General features: G+C 43.3%; 1 protein-coding gene across 3 annotated transcripts in view; it reads left to right on the top strand.

Annotated features, from left to right (window-relative positions):
- The window catches only part of LOC118507911, a 180,057-nt gene extending 173,131 nt beyond the window's left edge, over positions 1–6,926 (top strand). For all 3 annotated transcript variants that reach the window (XM_036047204.1, XM_036047203.1, XM_036047205.1), the window contains one exon: positions 2,119–6,926. In XM_036047204.1, coding sequence (XP_035903097.1) covers positions 2,119–2,294 — 176 coding nt within the window. In that variant the 3' untranslated portion in view covers positions 2,295–6,926. The remainder of the gene's footprint in view (positions 1–2,118) is intronic.
- Positions 6,927–19,632: the final 12,706 nt, after the last annotated feature.

The raw sequence follows: 19,632 nt of genomic DNA, 5'->3' as shown, positions 1-19,632 counted from the left end.
TACAGCTTTGCGCGTTGCTAAAATCAGGTGAATGTGTACCTATTATGTTTGGTGTGCAAATTTTCATTTTCTTGTGCTGCGGTACGGAAAAGATAAATGAAAAGGCGCCTACAATTTGCTGAGGTTACGAAAAGTGTTTAGAATTATCTTTGAAGGTTGATCGCGGGTGTTTATCGTGAAAGCAAAGCACGCGATTAAGAAAGCGTTGCTACCTAGGTAAGTAAAACAAGAAAACGTTCCAAAAGTAGGATAGTTACTGAATCTCATCTCCTTAATCATAAAAAAATGTAGAACGCAAACCTGATTTTATTGACGAACGAGTTGGACACTCATGGTTGCAACCATGGATCGAAAACATTATCCGACTGCACAAAGAGACTACATATAGTGCCGCAATATGACATCACGTGAACATTGAGTCCCCAGTCAAATACTAATAGCAAGATCATATTTAGCATCCAATAAGTTTGAGATGCCCCAGTAGATCTTTGCCTTTATTTCACTGGATCGCATCCCATATAGTACATCACATTGCTTGAGTGACTTAGCCTGTGCTGGCCGTTAACCCGACTAAAGCTTAACAAGGGTCAAACTACGTCATAAAACTGTTGTTGAAAATTATGTATAGTGGCTTTTGGGCTCTGAGACCTCATTCGCCTATTGGATTCCTTGACAAGGTACTTACCTTTTGTTGTGATAAACTTGTCTATTTTTTATGCATATCGGGCGATCACTTCAAACTGTATCAGTCTTCTCTTGCTGCTTGCGTTTCCCAAAGATGATCTTTTGTCCTTCCAGTTTTTGGTAACATCGGTTGTTTCTTGCTGAGTTCCTGCAAATCTTGAGCATAGCCAGGAGTCTAAAGCAGCCGATTTTGATGTGATCCTTGACTGCAAACTGATCGTACCGAAAGAACACAAGGTCTCAATCTCTCTGTTCGGACTAAAATAGAAAGCCCAAATTTCTTTTCTTCACTGGTAGACTGTATTTCTAACGGTTTGGTTGGTCACATATTTTAGGGGTTCATTTCGCACACGCGGGTTGGAGCGCACTCTCGTCTGTTCACACTCGCGGCTTGTTGCATAATCTTTTTCTAGGGATGGAAAGCGGAACAGTTTCAATCCATTCCGGAGCGAATCGAGTCGGCTAGTTTAAACTTTCCGTTGAAACAGAACACTCTCACTTTATTGTGTTCGGGGACTTGCACTATCTCAATCACCATCTTATGAAAACCGGTGTGAAATTCTCGCTCTGAAATCACTGGAGAGTAAACAAGATCCAGCCTGACTGCTCCACTGTGTGTCCACTGACGTGTTCAACCTCCTTTCTCGCCGATCCGATGTGTGACCCCCTTTGCACTACCTACACCATATCTAGAAAGCCCCGGTCCTTCTTCGGTCCTTCAACAGCCTTATCCATGTTTTCGCCTTACATTTATCTGTTAACTTCTTTCGTGCTCCACCTTAAATCATGTCCAACCGTTTTAACCAATTGTGTTGTTGGATATTGAATCTACAAGCGCTTCAAATATCAACAAATACAGAGACTAGTATCATAAAACTATTATTTAGCAATTCTATTTCTGAGAGAAGGACGCAGTCGTTTGGCGAACGCATTTATAGGCAAAAATCCAACTGAATACGAGGCAACAAGCCAAGCCGTTGGTTTCCAGCACGCTGTCCCGGGATCATCATATTTTGAATTTTTTGCCCAACCACAAAAGCAGAGGGTTTTAAACACCAATATCAAAACCTGAGCTATTATTAAAAAATTATAAACGATTGCTTCTTGTCATCGCCTGGAACGTTTCGAAGCAAACTGATAGCTACCTAGTTCAGATTTGAGGAATAATGTTTACAATCGCTTCTACAGCTTCATATTTTAATCGTAATAGCTATATGTTTCTAAGGAATTTGAGTCCAGGTTCACTTTGTCCCAAACGACCTGACAAACATTCAGCTCCGAAAATTCCTTGACCCGATATCCAGACTGCTTTTTAAACTCTTTCAGGACAAACCTTTCCCTTCCCAATACCATTCTCATGTCACATGCACACACACACATTCAAAGCTCATTCCCACCTCTAATCTATCGATTTTCACTGCTTTCCCGTTCCAGTCACATCGTCCGGCGGTGCAAGCATATTCCCGTGCCCGGCAGGAGTGCTGCCCGGTAGCCGAAATCTATGGGCGCTCGTGCTCATCCTGCTGACACTGGTGCTGCATAACAACCAGTCCTCATTAGCCCAAATCAGTCGACCGCTCGCCACGCTCGGTGCACTTCTTCGAAGATAGTTTGCCTCTCGACCGGGCCGAAGCCGTGCTGCAGTGACCACCGGTCGCAGGAAGTGATGTTGGGGAGTGTGACTACTGACTACTACTGAATGCTGTTAGTGCTAACGAGACCCATTGCGCACCGCACCTCTCCTAAGCAATCCCTTACCCCCCCCCCCCCCCTCCATGGGCAGGCAGCAAAGAATGGATCCCTCGTCGTCGCCCAGCCATTTTCCAGATCCAACAATTACCCACAGCCGTCGATGGAGCTTACTGGGAATGTTCTGCCCGAGCACAAAGAGATTGATCCCCATTCGGATTCGTCGTATAGTGCGTTATTCTTTACCATGTCATAGGAATATGTTTTTTTTTTCTTTTTCGGCTCCTGCCAGTCCTTTTTTTGTTTCCCTGCTCCTGCTCCTAGCCCATCCTTCCATGCATATTCACACGTACATATTAATGTGTGTCAGCTCGTCGTCGATAAGTCATGCGGTTGGGTGAGAATAGTTCTGCAGCTGCCTGCTGCAGACCGCAACCATCACTTCGTCTGCAACACAAGCCAAAGCCACGACCGTGATGTTTAGAATGACATTAATGATAATGATGATGACGATGATGATGATGATGATGATGAGTGTTTTGCACAACTCTTTGCGTTACGGGTGTCCTTTCACGTTCCAAACAATGTCTTCAACGTTCGCTCACCTTTTATGAGGGTATTCTCAAACGCGTGGTTTATTTATCAGAATTTATTGTATAAATAAATCTGATAAGCATCAGACCGGGATGAAAACACATTTCTTTCACTACATTGCAACGTTCGTAGTCTCATTAAAGTTAATCAAGGATAATCACACATCATAGAACTTGCGCTTATTTTCGCATCGCACATCAGATAAACGATAAGGTTAAATAGTAATTACCTTCATCAAATATCGTGTCGCTCGTCGTGTTTGAAAATAACTCCATCAATCGATCCGTTTGATGTTTCCCGATAACAAAATACCGACCATCAAAACTAGTTCCCAAAAAAACAACCTATCGCAACTAAAAACACACCAAAGCTATAATTGAATGTAAATTTTGCCTTGATGCTGGCACGTGCGGTGTGAGCATTTGATAATGAGAGGGCCGATGGAGTGCGAGCGCACGAAATCCTTTATCATAAGGAGTGAAACGTTTACTTTAACAAAAAAAAACAAAAAAGGGCTTGAAAGCGTGAGGTAAATTTCATTTATTCGTTTAGCTTTACTCGCCCGCGCTCTCTCTTTGCTTCGGGTTTTCTCCGCAAAAAAATCACCAAGCTGGGTGAAAAACTCATTTCACTGTTTAATTTTCCGCCTTTTTTCTCCGCCGTTTTCTCTGCGCGCCCGTGTGTGTGTGTATGTGTGGGAATATGCAACATCAAACTGCCGCACCACACCACCATTGAAAGGAAGTGTCTAGAGTGCATTCGGTCACCGACGATGCACCAACCCACTAGTCCCTCACTATCATGAGGCCAATCATGGCTATTTCGGAAAATACGGCAGATAGCAGCAGCACCAGCAGCAGCAGCAAAACGCGACCGAAAGGCACGGCACGGTTGTCCGGCACGGTTCCACAAGCGAAAATTTAATTGAAAATGAATAAATGAAGTTATGCTGCTTTGGTGCACTTTCGTTTGATGTGTCGATTTTTGTTTTCCACATTGCAGCCGAGCTGGCCGGCATGCGAGCTGGGCCGTGTCTGTTTTTCCTCGTGTATTTGCGCGCATTTCGATACGGTGCTGGTGGGAAAAACTGCAATCGGAAGGTTTTTTCAACTCTTGCCAACACTTGTTTCCAAAAGCGCTTGCCAATAAGCGACATCCATTTTCGGGGGTCCCATTCACCGTTGTGACCATATTGGTGGCTTACGAAATGGGGAATTTGAGTGAGAGAGTGAGAAATTGGTAAATTGGATCCTGGCCCGGTGGTAAACGGGACATTATGATCGTGCGTGATCGTTGCAAACGCATTTTCCTCCCTGTTGGTGGTGTAATGCATTTAATTTTTCTCTTTACGTGTAATCCGCCTAGGTGTATTAAAACGGTCAATAGCATTGAGTACAGTGATGACACATTGATTTTTTACCTTCCTCGTGTTTAAATCAGTTCTGCTTAAAAGTCTTTCGAAATTTGGCAATTAACATGAAATCTCTCGATCTCTCGCAGCTTTCCACTTATCGTTAATTCAAAGCAGCTCATGCTTAAGGTTCAATTCAATCACCATGCGACAGGAACAAACCGTATTCACCCCTTGCCTTCAACTTCTTCGCATCCCCCGGGGGGTGAGGAGGGGGGGAGGGTGAATCGACGATAGATTAATTGAATGCACTGTTGAAAAACGAGCACACGTAGCGCAACGGAGCCGGAGGGAAAATTGTTCCAACTACAACTCCCAAGCTCAACCGACCGAATGTGACTTGCAAATCAAACCTTATCGCGTTGCCACCACCACCAATCCCTCACGTACTCCTCACACTATTCCTTGCCGTAATGCTGTTTATTGGCAGCAGGATAAATTAATTAATTCCACAAGCGGGATGAAAATAAATCACCCGTCCCCGTGCTGCTTTGCTTGCCTGTCCACTCGCCCAGCACAGGCGCTGTGCCCTATCAATCTGATCGGATGACTTTTTCACACCGCCAAATCGATGACGGATTCCCTTTGCTCGGTGCATTCACCGATTCCGATGTTTATGAAACTAATGATACTACTCACCAGCACCATTCCGATGCTGCATGCCGGCGGGCAGACAGACCATTCTGCGCGAGGCGGGACAATGGCAAATGGAGACACGAAAAGGGCGAGAGAGGAAGCCAATCATCAACTGGCTTACTGTCGCACAAGCCATCCCGAAGTCATCCCGAGCTTTGATATAATTAATTTTAAATGCATTTATCAATCTTCTCGCGAAAATTCCACTTGGGGAACACGGGACATTGATCGGCTCGTAGCTACAGTTTGTTTCAAGCGCAGTATCGAAATCACATTAGAGCGCGTTCTTGCTTGCGTGTGTTTTTATTTTATGTGGACTTCCAGCGTGATTGAAGCCCAGCGCCGGTCTAGATTGTTGCAAAACACTCACATCGTCCGGTAAAACTATATATTTAAAAGAAGGCCGAAACAAAAAAGAAAAACAAACCCAAAAAATGGATACATGAACATAATGATTCAAACACTAGATGGTAAAACTGATGTGTAAATAGTTGTTATTGATAAGAGCTTTCCGTCTCCCGGCAGAAGATAGAAGCAAGCATCCTTCATCGGAAGGAATCCGGATCGGACACGTCACTCACGTCACTCATTGCGGACGAGCCTCCGTTCAAATCGAGCCGGCTAATGCTTTCTTTCAAACTCATTCCAACGGTTCGATCTTGTTTGCTCCACAACTACACACACTCAGCGGGATAGAGAGAGAGCGAGGGTGAGAGAATTCACAGAAGGCACGTGAAAGCTGTTGTAGTAAAACTCTAAATTATACCTTCATAAAATCATAATTTAGACAGCAAAACACTACAATTTGAAAGCATGACTAAACCCATCTCCAAAGGTGACAAGGCCCCCGGATGGTTCGATGAGCTAGATGTATTAAGTTTGTTTTATATGATCGTGTCGAGACGGATGTGTCTCTGCTCGTTGTTCGGCATTCGGAAAAGCGAGCCACCTGTCTATATATGCAGAAAAAGGATAAAGAAAACAAAACCCTTCTAGAAGAAGCTGAAAGGGAATGCAAATAGATGATCGTGCGACAGCTGCTAGACCTAATTACCTAAGCAAAACCCCGTCTAACTCTAAACGTTTTTCGATGTAATGACTTGTGTGTAAGGTGGGGCCGGAGGGAAGAAGGGAAAGGGTGAAAATAGGGGAAAGCATAAGGAATGTCGTACATGAACTCCCAATTGTACTTAAACCGCAGCTCGACAATGAACAAATCGGATTGATGATGTACAATCCAATGGAACAGATGAAAAGGAACGGAAAGCTTACTCTAATCACAAATAGTCGAATGTGTGGATGAATGGAAATAAACAAAAAACAAATACAGGAGCATCGGCAAAAAGGGAAAACAAAATGCGAAAAACGATAAAATTACTTAACTAATCAATACGGCCGATGCGATACGAAAGAAAACAAAACCAAAAACATACGTCAAACACAAACCAATTAAAAGCAGCAGAATCAACATGAATAGTTTAGGGTGGCTTTTTTGTAACAATGTTCGATTGCTGGTGTAGTGTAACGAGTTGATTGTGGTGATGTGCAGACAGACAAGCAGAGAGAGAAACAAAAACACAGAGGAGACAACCAAACACAGCAAAAACAAAGCAAACTGTAGAGAAAAAGTGTTAGGATGCGTTTGTGCGGATGATGATTGTACGTTGGATGAAGGATGGACTGATCGTGTTTGTGTGAGCGTAAATATTGATAAAAAAAAGATAAAAGGAAAGTGGAAAATGGAAAAAACAGCAAAAGATTTGAGATATATTTGCAAACGTTTCTGTTGCAGTGGAAATACCTGGTGGCCGCTACAAATAATTCTCTAGTGCGTTGGATTGAGCAGGTGAATAGCAAAAGCAGGGTGCATTATATGAAATTGGTTTAAATAAAACTGAATCCGAACGAACGAGCTAATCGTGTTTGATTGTGTGTGTTTGTTTTTTTGTTTTTCGCTGTTTGTCACTGTTTGTGGCTGTATGCGTTTTGAAAGAAAACAATGCAACAATTGTGAGTGTATTTTGTTAGGCGTTTTTGTTTTAGCTCGACTTTTTAGCTACTTGTGTGAAGCGGTGCTTCTGATTCAGTTGAGGCAATAGTCGTCGAATGCTGTCATCAAACGTATGTTAAATTATATGAAATTCGATTAGTTTTCATTTGTTATACACAAACCTTATTTTATTTTTGAAAACAGTTAAACATACAGCTTAGCTGCCAAAAATTAAGCAACTTGCTCGTTACTTCACGGACCCGGTCTCCACCAAAAAGCGCTCTCTACTGGTGCTCTAACAATAATAATCTACTGCTCCTTGGTTCGATCGGTGCTGGATTATGCTTCCATTGTATGGGGCTCTGCTGCTCTACCTGGCCCCAGCCTGCTGGGAATCCGTCCAGCGCCGATTCACCCGGTTCGCGTCGATCTTCTGGAGGATTCAAGTGAACTACGACGCTCGCTGTGCACTTTTATGCATCGAGTCGCTGATAATTCCCTGTACTTGCAACGCCCAGAGACTATTTTTTTACTACCGGATACCGGATTTTTTTAGTAATCATCAGCAACCGGGTGTGCCCCGTGCTGCACTGTTGAGTTGTATACGTTAAGTGTTCTCACAATTAGGCTTCAAGGGGGCTGAGGCTTCAATCAGGCGCCTGCCCGGGCGTCCACTAGTTTTCTTTTTTTTGGAATGTCCACTAGTTTTCAAACGACTTTCGATCTTATCCTTTTCCGCATCTTAAAGCCAGCAAAATATTGTTGAAGTTCAATATGCTTCGACATGTGCATATTTGCGTCTGGCAGTGACTCGATCAATGATTGGCATCGAGCATCCTATTCTTCGTGATAACTTCAGTTATTTTCTCTGGTGGTTCGGGCTTAATTTAGATAAAAGGTTAGTTCAACGTACTGGAAGACAATCCAAAAAAGATTTAATAACGATCTGTACGTGTCAGCAACCGGCAAGTCAAGTCTACCACTGCTTTACTGCAACAACTTTAATTCTGTACACTTTTCTTGCTCGTATCACATTGATTACGATGAATTCGATTATTTCCTTCAAATAGGCGAATAGGATCTCTTTCTATTTGTCTATTTTTTCTTTTGAAGGTCTCCTCACGACAGGGTTCGATGTTATGTTGCTAAAGAAAAACAAAGTTTAGATGTTCTCAGGTGTCTGTTGCACCTCGAATCGGTTGATAGTGTTAAGACTTTTTTGTGAAACTATTCTTCTTCTTCTTCCCTGGCACTACAACCTCGAGAGGTCTCGGCCTGCCATTTCTGGCTTTCTGTGACTTCATTTTACCCGTAGTAAAGTAGTCTGCCTTTCGTACGGGGAGGCGGTCTGGATGGGATTTGAACCCCGGCCCTGCCGTGTGAAGACCGGCGCCGCTGTCGCCTCGGCCACCGGACCGCCCCAATGTGAAACTATTATCGCTCAATATTAAGTTATGATTATGCATCTCATAAATGAGTGACATTGCTTTGCGATAGAAAATATAATTGTAAATTTTTTTTTCGAATCGTAAATTCATTTAAAATTTGCCATATTTTTACTCAACACGCATATCCCGTACCGATAGTTGAGGTGATGGAAATCTATTGAAATCAATCCATTTATTCTTGATTGTTGTGTTTTGCTAGAAATGTAAAGTGTATCTCTCTGTGATTTTTTGCTGAGAAGTATAGATATGCATCAATAAATGTGAAATTTGGTTTCCATCGTAAAGCTTTGGTCATATTCTGCCCGCAAAACCGTCACCTTGTGCTGGTTTTCATGGAAAATGATCAGAATAAAAAAGAATAACACAAAATCACGTTGATCACTTTTAAGGTCTACTTTCCATGTGTAATTAATCAAATTCACTTCTATTATCGATCCACTTTGCAATTGTTGCTTGAACCTGCTTACGAGCTTGAACGAAAACAATGATGCTCAATTTATATTAATACCTGTTTGCATTACTATCTCTTAAAGGATATGAATATTTTTCACACGTTCGCATACCACAAAATATCATTTTTCTATCGAGCTACAAATCATTGTAGAAGGCCCCCCTAAACTAAGACACATGCCATTGCATAACTTTAGGCGCATTGCTCAAACGCTTGGATCGATGGAAACGCATAATAACGTGTTATAACGGCGTTACATTCCATTGCGTACCGAAACCAGATTTTTTAGTTTGGGCGGGGCTATTTTGGGGGTATTTTTGATTTTAATATTTCTACTTTATTTATTCGTCGTTTACGAGCATTTATCTTTTTTCAGATTTACTAAGGGCTTGCAATTAACAAATAATTTCATATTCTTCCCACCAGGATCACCGGAGCTCACCCTCAAGACACTTCATGCTGCAAAACTCGACATGTTTTTGCTTGCGATCGCGATCTGCAAGAGGTTATAGCAAGCTTAAGATACAGGAGTCATTGTTAAAATGTACCGTTCTTTCTTGAATCGAATTTGAAAATCGAAAAACTAGTTAATTTAACACGTATGGCATCAAATATCACACTTTCTCCACACGAGCGCCGAACGGTTCTGCTGTAACTCCCGATTACAGCTGTAGACCAAAACTCTCCGGTACTGAAACTCCTTGGTACTGAGCACGTATGAGGGATTAGTTGCAGAGCAAGAGCAAGACACATGATCGATGCACAAGGACGCTTAATCAAACAATGCACGTGATGAGATTCCGACGAGCATTCAGACACCTTTTACCAATAACTGACACCACTGGAGTACAAGCTCGAAGCTGCAAATGGTGCACTTGCTTTTCATTTCCATCCCAATTCAAAAGTATTTATCAACAGCTGGCGTGAAACCATTCTTTACAGCTTCTTTATTCCCAGTACGCTTCCACCGGGCAGCTCTGTACTCAATTTAAACAAAAATCTAAAGACGGTACCACCACCATAAAACACTAGCATCTCGTACAGTAGCAACAGTCAACGCGCTTAAGACACTCCATTAATCATTTGCCATTAATTATGCATAAAGGAGTACAATGGGACGGTACGGTTCAAGTAGCTGTTCCAGGCGCCGATCGCCCGAGTCATCGTTTAACGGATGGGCAATGATTAGCCCCCGACGGAGGTTAAGTCCGACCCGACAAGCTGGTCAGGTTCATCTTCATCATCGTTTCAGCGTCACCGTCACCAGCACCACCTCGATCCCTCCCCTGCTTCCCATCCGTGATCCGTGTCGGTTTCGATCCGTGCACTGTGGACGAAAGGATGTCATCCTACCGAAGGCACACTGACGGAAGGACTTCTCGACGGAAGTGGCGTCCTGCTGGTTTTGCAAGTCCCCCCGGTTGTACGCCCGGTTTGTCATACGAAAGCGCACGCGAGGGACGAGACAGTAGAGATCATTTATCAGCGCCTGGCAGGAGTTTAAGTGAGAGATTATCGCCACGAGACGAAGTTCGGGACTATCCGGAACTGCGAGCGCCATTGTTCCGGAAGTGCTGCCCGGTGAGCTGCCGGTGAAAAATGGTTTTGTAAGGATTCCGTCCTGCAATGCCATTTCTCTCGCCGGTCGTTCGTTCGACTCACTGAATCATGCATCTGGACGGATTCCGGGGTTGCAGCTATCGTCAGCCGAGGTGAGAACTCGGCAATACGGATATGGAAGCCACACTCGGAGCGTGAACAATAATCCCCTCCAACGGTGACATCGGCATGGGAATTCGGGCAGGTTGCTGTAAATTTTCTTGTTTGTCTGTCTGTCTGTTTGCGTGAGTGTGAGTGTATGTGAGCTGCTTCCGGTGCAGCATTGGTCATTGCAAAATGCTCCCGATAGATCGCTGGCGAACAATGAGGATGCAAAAACCTGAAACGTGCCTGCGAGATGAATGAATAATACGGTCAGTCAAACACCGTCAGGTCCAGGGCCGTGACTGTACCGGGAAAGGAGGTCGTGGTTGTGCAACTGGTCAAGGAAAGTGTAAATCTTCACCAACAACAATACGGTATCATATGTACGTGCTCGACATGCGTTTATCAAGCGGACAAACGATTATCTTCTCACGAGAAGGATTAAGTCATCGAAAAAGTCGGCAAGAAAAACCTGGTTCCAAAGATGTAATGGTAAGTTTGCGCTATACTTGGGAATGTTGAACAAGCGTTATGAATTGGCAGTCAAATAGGACGATGTGAGAGTTGCGTCACTTAAAATACATTGCATAGTTTGTGTGCTCAATGGTTTTGTTTTAGGTAATCGCTGAGAAGTTTGGAATTTCGGAACATGTTGATATTTACGACATTTTTCATGTATTCGTTGTCAAGCAACCGTTAGGTCCCACCAACTTTAAATAAAACCTCACATCATCTTTCCGTTACGTACGATAAATTGTTCCACTCAAACCCGTTGCTTGCATCCTCCCTCAAATACATTGCTGAAAATGGGGTTTCAATCAGCACATTTCTCTTCATTTCACATTAATTTACGCTGGCTACAATTTCACACAAAACCCTCACCGTGTGCAGCGCACCATGTAAACTTGTGCCGCGGCGTTACATTTGCACATCCACAAACACACGCCCTCACGCTAAATTCGACCGATTTTCCGACCAAATGCGACTGATTGCATCTCGCAGCGCAACCGAAATGCGAAACCGGGCGAAAACTGCTTTTCCCAAATCCCCGGCCGAATTTCGTGGCTTGGGGCTGCTCAAGGAAGGGGAGCGATATTTTTGCCGTTCAGCTGCATCAACTGTGGAGCGGCAAACAAACAAGCTCGTTAAATCAATTATAATTAAAAGCTTTACATGTCTCTGTCGCTCGACGACAGAGCGGTACTACACCACAAACAATTGTGCCGTGAGCACGGAGCACGGGAGGATACAGCAAAGGGATGCTAAGGGATGGAAGGGCGAGAGTTTAGGATGCACTTCCTGGAAAAACATATGCCAGTGCTTGTGATGGGTGTCAGGTTTCGTCTCTTTCGGAAGAAAATTGTTGGTCGAGTTTGATATAATATGATACTGCATCAGAAATATAAAATTAAAATCATTTAAAGAATTGTGAATAAAGTTAAGCTTTAAAATCAAACATGAACTTCGGAAAACCTTAACAAAATCATCTCAAAATTTGCTATCTCTTTGTTGCCCTCATGAGAGTATAGCTTCTATTCGCACAAAGCAAAGCACTTGCTGTGTCTACATTACCGAATCCTACAAATCACAACTCCCGTCTTGGCCTAGTTACCACCAGACCCGCAAGGGTTCTCTTCTTCACACCACACAGTTCCCATAGTCACGCCACAGATACAAATTAATGCCGCAGCTCTTACTTGCCAGATCTTTCCCGGGTGCTCCGAGAGTGAAAATTGAATCCAACTATTTACTTTGTTGCGGGTCTGCTAAGGGTACGAGGATGCTCTAGACGTTATCCTGCACAGTGTCGTTTTACTCGCATCCAGTCTGATGCCAGTTGTAAGAACTCCGGAGACCACACCCGAAACCTCACCGCAACGGGACGAATGTAACGGCCAAACAGCAGTCATCCCGACCATTCCGGGCGCTGCATTCCGTGAGCGTTTGAGGTTAGAATAAATATAAATTGAACACACATTTGACTAAACATTATAAATTACTCTTATCCGCTCCGTGGATCCGCACGGCTGCGTAATGGAACCCATTTGCCAAAGTTCGCCACGCACGGTGCTGCACTGTGTTTTAGTGGGCCTCCACAGCACACGGTCGGACACCAACCAACTGCTAAGCATAAATCAATCGAACGTAGAATACGGTGCAACCACAATGCTTCTCCACGGATGCACTCACCGACGACGCTTGGGACACGGTCACATGAGTAATCGCCTACCCAGGTTGTGCGTATGGAGGTGTGACTGCAACAGAGCATTATCTTAATGTCCAAGAATTAACCAGATTATTCAATTATGACCCATCCAGGTACTCCCGTGCCTTCAGGCCCGGGTCCTAGCAACGCCAAGCAGGTGCGAACCGGACCAGGGTGAGACAAACGTTTCGCCGAACCGCACCAACCTGCGTGAGGTCGACCAGATGGTCAAGTGCGAACGTTGACGCTATTCAATTACCCTCCGGGGCAATACAGGAGGAAAAACGAGGGGATGGATGAGACAAGGCGGGGGATTGATGGCTTGTTTACTTCTGTGTCGATTGCCCGATTGATACGCTCGTACAACTTCACTAATCATAGGCTTGTCGATCAATCGGCCCTAAACGAGCGTGTCCCGGTAGGCAACACTGTGCGGGCTCTGCGATCGCCATTTTTTGCCCTTCCTTATTGTCTTTCTTTAATTCCCCCACTATCACCCCATCCGAACACCTCCGACCACCACAGGTCAACGCACGCCGACAGAAGAGGAACGCCGCGCACGTTGGTTGTCGAATTGAATTTAATTCCTCATAATTATCTGTCCGAACAAATAAGGCCCACGCTTTTTGGATGGCCTTCGGGATTGCGATAGGATACGGCCGAACGTACACCGGCACCTGCATGCTCAATTTCGGCGCGTAATGGCGCTCAATTGCTCGAATTACATGTGCAGCTCGAAACAGTTTTTGAAATTCTACCACAAACGGTCATTACCGCTCTATAATATGGTATTAAAATTGTCGAATTATTTTCCCACCGAGCGAGCGCCATTGCTACCGGTTGCGCCATTTTATCAGCCGAGAACGTGCGAGTAATTGGTTATTATTGTGCGTTCAATTAGAAACCGGATTTGTTTCCAAGTGTAAGCCACATAATAATACCCTTTTTTGTGTGGTTGGATGTTTATAAACACTGTAACAACTCGCAACCCAAACAAACGAACCGATCGATGCGTGCCATCGTAACGTTGCGTCGTGGTTGAAGAATTGTTTTCAATACTGTTCATTTTAGACTCATGAAGGGTAAATATTCGTTAATAATATCAAGTTTTTTTTTGCGTTATGGCTTTCAGCAACCAACGTCATTCCTCAATAAGGATATACTTCTAATGGAGCTGTGTCATGAGCTTGGTGATTGTAACACACTCCATAGTGCCGACTGAAAGTAACAAAAATGCTATACCAGATTGAGTTTATTTATCTGTTATAATTATTCAATTCCAACCGAGAGCATTGATTAGAATTATAATTAATTTTCAGGTGGTCCAATAGTAGAGATACGGTGGTCCTCCAGAAACGGGGTATACAGGTAAACGAATTTTTAACGCGTTTTCAGAAACGTGTTGTGGCTTCTTGACGATCTTTCACATATTTTTGGTATCGACTCGAGTTTTCGACGTTCCATTCCATTCCATTCGATTGATTCTATATGATTTTTGCTACAAATGATATGCCAAATTGATTATGATATACCGGGCGGTCTGGTGGCCGAGGCGACAGGCCGGGGTTCTAATCCCATCCGGACCGCCTCCCCGTACGTAAGGCTAACTACTTTATAAAGGGTAAAATTAAGTCACAGAAAGCCAGAAATTGGCAGGCCGAGTCCTCTCGAGGTTGTAGAGCCAAGGAAGAAGAAGAGAAGATATACAAAACCTGAATTAAATTGTAAACAAACCAATTTTGTGGAGATAATGCTATTATGAAACGATTGTGCATTTTAATAGATTGATTGCAGTACAACCATATTTAAAACATTACATTCAAAGTTCAACTTCATTCAATAAGCAATAAGAGCAAACTATTGGGTTGTGCTTGCTTGCAGAATTGTCGAGTGTTGAACATTTGATGGATGGATAGAATTACTCTATAGAAATAGAAATACATAACATAAGACCGATCAAATATACCGTTCAAATCTCAAAGTAATAAGAAAAGCACTGCAATAGGGTATTATGCTAAAGCAATAAAGTGATCTTATGTTCTCTTAAAAACGAAACAAAAGTACCTGAGAAATCTTCAAAAAACATCCGCGGGATGATCTCAAAAATACATGGAAAAGTGTAGAACCTCGGGAACAAATAAATGAGAAAGCATTAAACAGCGCTGGGATACCTTATAACATTATAGGTTAGATGAAAAACAGTGTGTAACCTAAAACGATAAAAAAGTTGAAAAAAACAGGCATCTCAGTATTTCCACATCCATCGAATAGTCCAGCTATGGCCAAGACCAAACGACAGTTATTCAGTTCTACCACAATAAATCGGAAGATATACTATTCCGTGTATTTTGGATCATATAAATTTTTTACTACCTCTACTGTGGCTATCTATTGCTAAAGTATTATTCAGGATCCTTTTACCGTTTATAGTCAACCGTGTCAAACACTCTCTCTTTCTCTTTTCTTGGCCTAACGACCTCTTAAGGTCATGCCTGTCATTTTTGGCTTACTAGACGGAATGATACCATGTAGTAATGATAGTCAGTCCTCACTTCTGAGGAATGGCCCAGATGGGAAATGAACCACGGTCCTGCCATGTGAAGACCGGCATCGCTGTCGCATCTACGCATCGCATCATCACTTACCTGGATGTTACTTGCTACCAAGTATCGATTTTAGAGCAGAAATTCGCGCGTTTGTTTGTTGAGAGCGGTGCATCAAATTCAAACTACATGAAACTTTATGCTTCATTGTAAGCTTTTTTAACAAACAAGTTTAAAACTCCATATGAATTGAGAAAAACAAAATTCTACCATTCCACGAAGGAGTGAACTTCTTTCATCCAAACTCTTTTTTTTTTCAAGTACAGAGCGTGTAAACAGACCTCCAATAGCTCCCGAGCGCAAACCATATCAATACACCAATTTGTTTGTTATCACAAAACCTTCAGGATGTGCGACAAAGTCACAGTGCACTCACATGCTCTCGATAAAGCGCATACGAGCGGAAATTGGAACTATTGCACTTCAAACGCGTCGATGACTTCCCGTCCCGGAGCTCATCTACTGGGGTTTGTCTGTTCAATTTATTACGAGCAGTGAAGATTGTGCCAAATAAGCTGTATCCCTGTTGTGTCACAATGCCACAGACAAACGAGTTGTATGGTTCGATTGCTACTACCACCATTCGCATGCCCTTCCCGTGCATTGGATTGTCATCAGCTCCTCAAGGGTAAGATTTGCGTTCAATTTGAACACCTGATGTAACGAAGGCTCCTAGAAGATGGGTTTGCATTTTTTACAACCGATTCGGTGAACATGTGCTCGACGTATGCTGCAACGGATCCGACGAGATGGCACAGTAGGATGGTGTAGCTGTAAGCATGTTAAATTCCTCCATTTTTTGTTGCAATAATTTCATGCTTATGTGGCTTGCTCTAAAGAACGGAGAGGAGAAGCTCAACAGTGCATCTAATGATGCTACTCCTCAGAAAAGCTACAAGAAAATATTTTTCTACAACATCCCAATAATCATCATGTTTCTTTTATGAAGCTCAAATGTGTTTCAAAATGTTCGAAACTTTCCATTATGAATATAAGATTTATGTTTATCCTCCTGTTTCTTCTTTAAAAATAACTCCTGTTCAAAGTTCTGCCCCCGTCCGTTCGCTCACCCTGTTCCCGGCCAGTTGATCAAATTCTTACGTTTCGACGACCCTAAAGAATAGACAAACGAGTTCGCGTATAGGATGCAGCAACAGGAAATAAGATTTTACCATTGATCTCCTGCGGGATGTACCGCCGAGCACGGCGACGTGAGTGCATCGTCGTGCACTGATTTTCCCTTGCATTCTGCGCCCAGCCCGAAACTATGGATACGAAACAAACTCTCCAACTATGGTTCATCATTTCGCTTCGACTTTGGCATCGGTTCGGGCCCAACTGGACGGGAGGGCAAAACAAAAACAGGACCACGAGAAGGATCCTCCAGGGTATTGTTTTCCCACCGTCCGGAAGTTGCGGTGGAGCGCCGGCATGGGTACGGGCGTACGGGCGAAAAGCAGTGCGTCCGGTGTTCCGTTCCGTTGGGAAACTCGTCGAAGAAGTTAATAAAAATAAGCATAAAATCTTATTGGAAAATTGAACAATAACACCACGATTGGCCAGGAAGGGGTGGATCGATCGAGCATCGCGCTCTCGCGAGATCCGCGCCAGCGGTGCGATGCGTTTTGCGATGCCGGATTGTGTTCCGGATTTTGGTGGTCGATGGTGCAATGATGCGGGAAACCGGTCTGGGAAAAGGGATCAGACCAACTCTCTCTCACACACACACACACACACGCAAACAAAGTCGAAAACTTTCCTCCCCATTGCAGTGCAGAACGCGGCCAAGGTACGCGGTTGTGGTTGTGGAACACTCTGCCTGCTTACCCGTTCGATCCGGATCCGATTCCTCAGACACGACATCCTAGGCGAAGGATGGAAGTAAAGAAATAATATACAAGAAAAAAAAGCACATGGATAGACTCCAATCGATTTCCCATCCGATATCCTTTACCCGATGACGAGCGTAAGTGCGCCAGCGCGCGTAAGTGTGTTTGTGAGTTTATGATCTTTCCGAGCCACAGTATCGTAAAGCAATGTTTTATGGTCTGCAAAATTGATAACAAATTCATACCGTCGATATTGCTCGCCAGCAAAACCCACGGCTGGCTAAAGTTGGAACAGCTAGGCGAACACAAGCAACGAAAAAATTACGCCCCATCGAAAACCCGACATCCGGCGTCGAGATTCAGACACTGAAGTGTTACGTTGTAAAATGTATTCACTTTGCTGAATGTGCTCACGTTGAAAGAGAAAATGATGGAGGCTGATTGGAAAAGAATACTAATCGTTAAAATTTATCAATTTTACGGGTGATTCGATTTCGGAATGTGCCAATGGGATGTTGATTAACTTTTTTATTAATCACATACAAGAATTAGTTGGAGCATCTTACTGCAAGTCAAAGTTCTGCTGCGTCTAAACACAAAAAGAGAACTATTCAGAGTCCTTGTAGATCATGAGATTAGAGGCAAGATGAGGCCGTCAAGAAATGCTCGAGGGATCTCGTTGTCTAAAGAGCTTCAGCGTTCAGAGAGCGAAAGAGTTTCGTCTCAACTTACAAAGGACCTTAATGTTTAAGAGACCCAGAGAGTCCCTAAGCAGAATGAAAGTTGGAGTTCCTCAAACATACTGAATTAATCTGAGCTCAACAGGAGATCCTAAACGATGCTCCTTATGGAATCCCTCTAAATAATCGAGGCTCCCAGTACTAAAGGGTCCAGTATACGCTAAGGGGTCCAGTTATGGAAAAGGGACCTTGTAGTCCAAAAAGGAAAAATAGTTCCAAATTGAAAATGAAATTTTCTTCGCCATGTGCTCCACGTCATCCAAGAGTCGTGTAGTCCAAAATTCTTCATCGCTCAAAGAGCCTCGTGATCGTCATCGCACACCGGATAATCATAACGCTACGGATAATTATCATATAAGGGAACCAAATAGTTTAAAATGAAACAAGACGTTTTCTTCGTTACAAGCATTATGTTATCCAGAAATTACATCTGTATTGTTCAAAGAGTCGCGTCTCCTCGTCCGAAGGACATCTACTGAAACTATTCGTTATTCGTCATCCAAATGAACTCATAGTCTCGTATCAAAAGGTCCAATCGTCTAAAGAGGACCTTGACTTTGAAACTGTGAATTAATAAAGGGACCCATGGAGTTAAAAGAGTTCATTATGAGACCTTGTCGTCCATAAATTCTCCGGCCATCTGAAGTACCCTATCATGCCCCCTCGTCCACTAAAGGACTTCAATGTTGTGCAAGGGACTCTGAACGCTCCAAATATACTTTTGATTGCTACAGCGCTTTTTGGTCAAAACACTTTCTGTACTTTCGAGGTCGAGTATTTTTCTAAATGGACGCCGGAAGTCGAGTGATGTTAGTACATCCTTAAACAAACGAGCTTGATCACTTCGTGCTACATCTACTTCTGTTTCAAATGCTTTTGCTATTCCAAAATCACTCTTCTTTGTTTGCATTTATAGTTCACAAATCTCGACAAGCAGGATTTTTGTAAATTGCCCAAAATACATCATTTACCTCTGTCGTACACATTACCAGAAGAGTTTTTGTCCGAATGCGAAACATGATCAAACATATGTCTTTCTATTGCGATTGCTTTTTCCTAGAAACAGCAATACCGGACGATGTTACATACTGTCGAAAAATTCCCAGTTCTAACATCCGAATATCCATCCAAATTTCGATTAGAAAGAAGGCCCTTCAAAGCCACTTATTAGCAGTCTTATTTCGTGAGTTCTGAACCAACACCGCTTGCAGCCACTAGAAAAATTTCAACACAAACCCGACTCGACTTGTACGAGTTTTCTTACGTCTCCAAAAAAAAAACAACTCTAAACTAAATCAAACGTCATTTGCTAGCCCAAAAAGTTTTCCCCCCATAAAGCACAGTCTGCGCAGAAATCAAATCACTTCATTTCGTGCACCTTGCTTCGGTCCGTCAATTAGAAGTGTTATTGAAATAAACGCATCTAAGAAATTGAAAATCATTTCGCCTAAATAGCTGTTGATGGCCCTGTTGCCTGATGCTGCCGCTCGTCGACCTCGTTCGCCCTCGCGGTTCGCCCTCCCAGGTTCGGCTCGGATGGTAAAATTATAAACTTTTCGATTCACTGGAGCAAGCAACTTCTCGGCGAGTACGCTTCGATCGCTTTCAAGCATCATCGGGGCCGCAATACATTGCAATCGAACCGTT

This window comes from Anopheles stephensi, chromosome 2 (genome assembly GCF_013141755.1).
Source record: "Anopheles stephensi strain Indian chromosome 2, UCI_ANSTEP_V1.0, whole genome shotgun sequence".
In the NCBI taxonomy this organism is placed as follows: Eukaryota; Metazoa; Arthropoda; class Insecta; order Diptera; family Culicidae; genus Anopheles; species Anopheles stephensi.
Note: the sequence above shows the minus strand (reverse complement) of the source record. Positions and strands in the feature narration are given on the sequence as shown.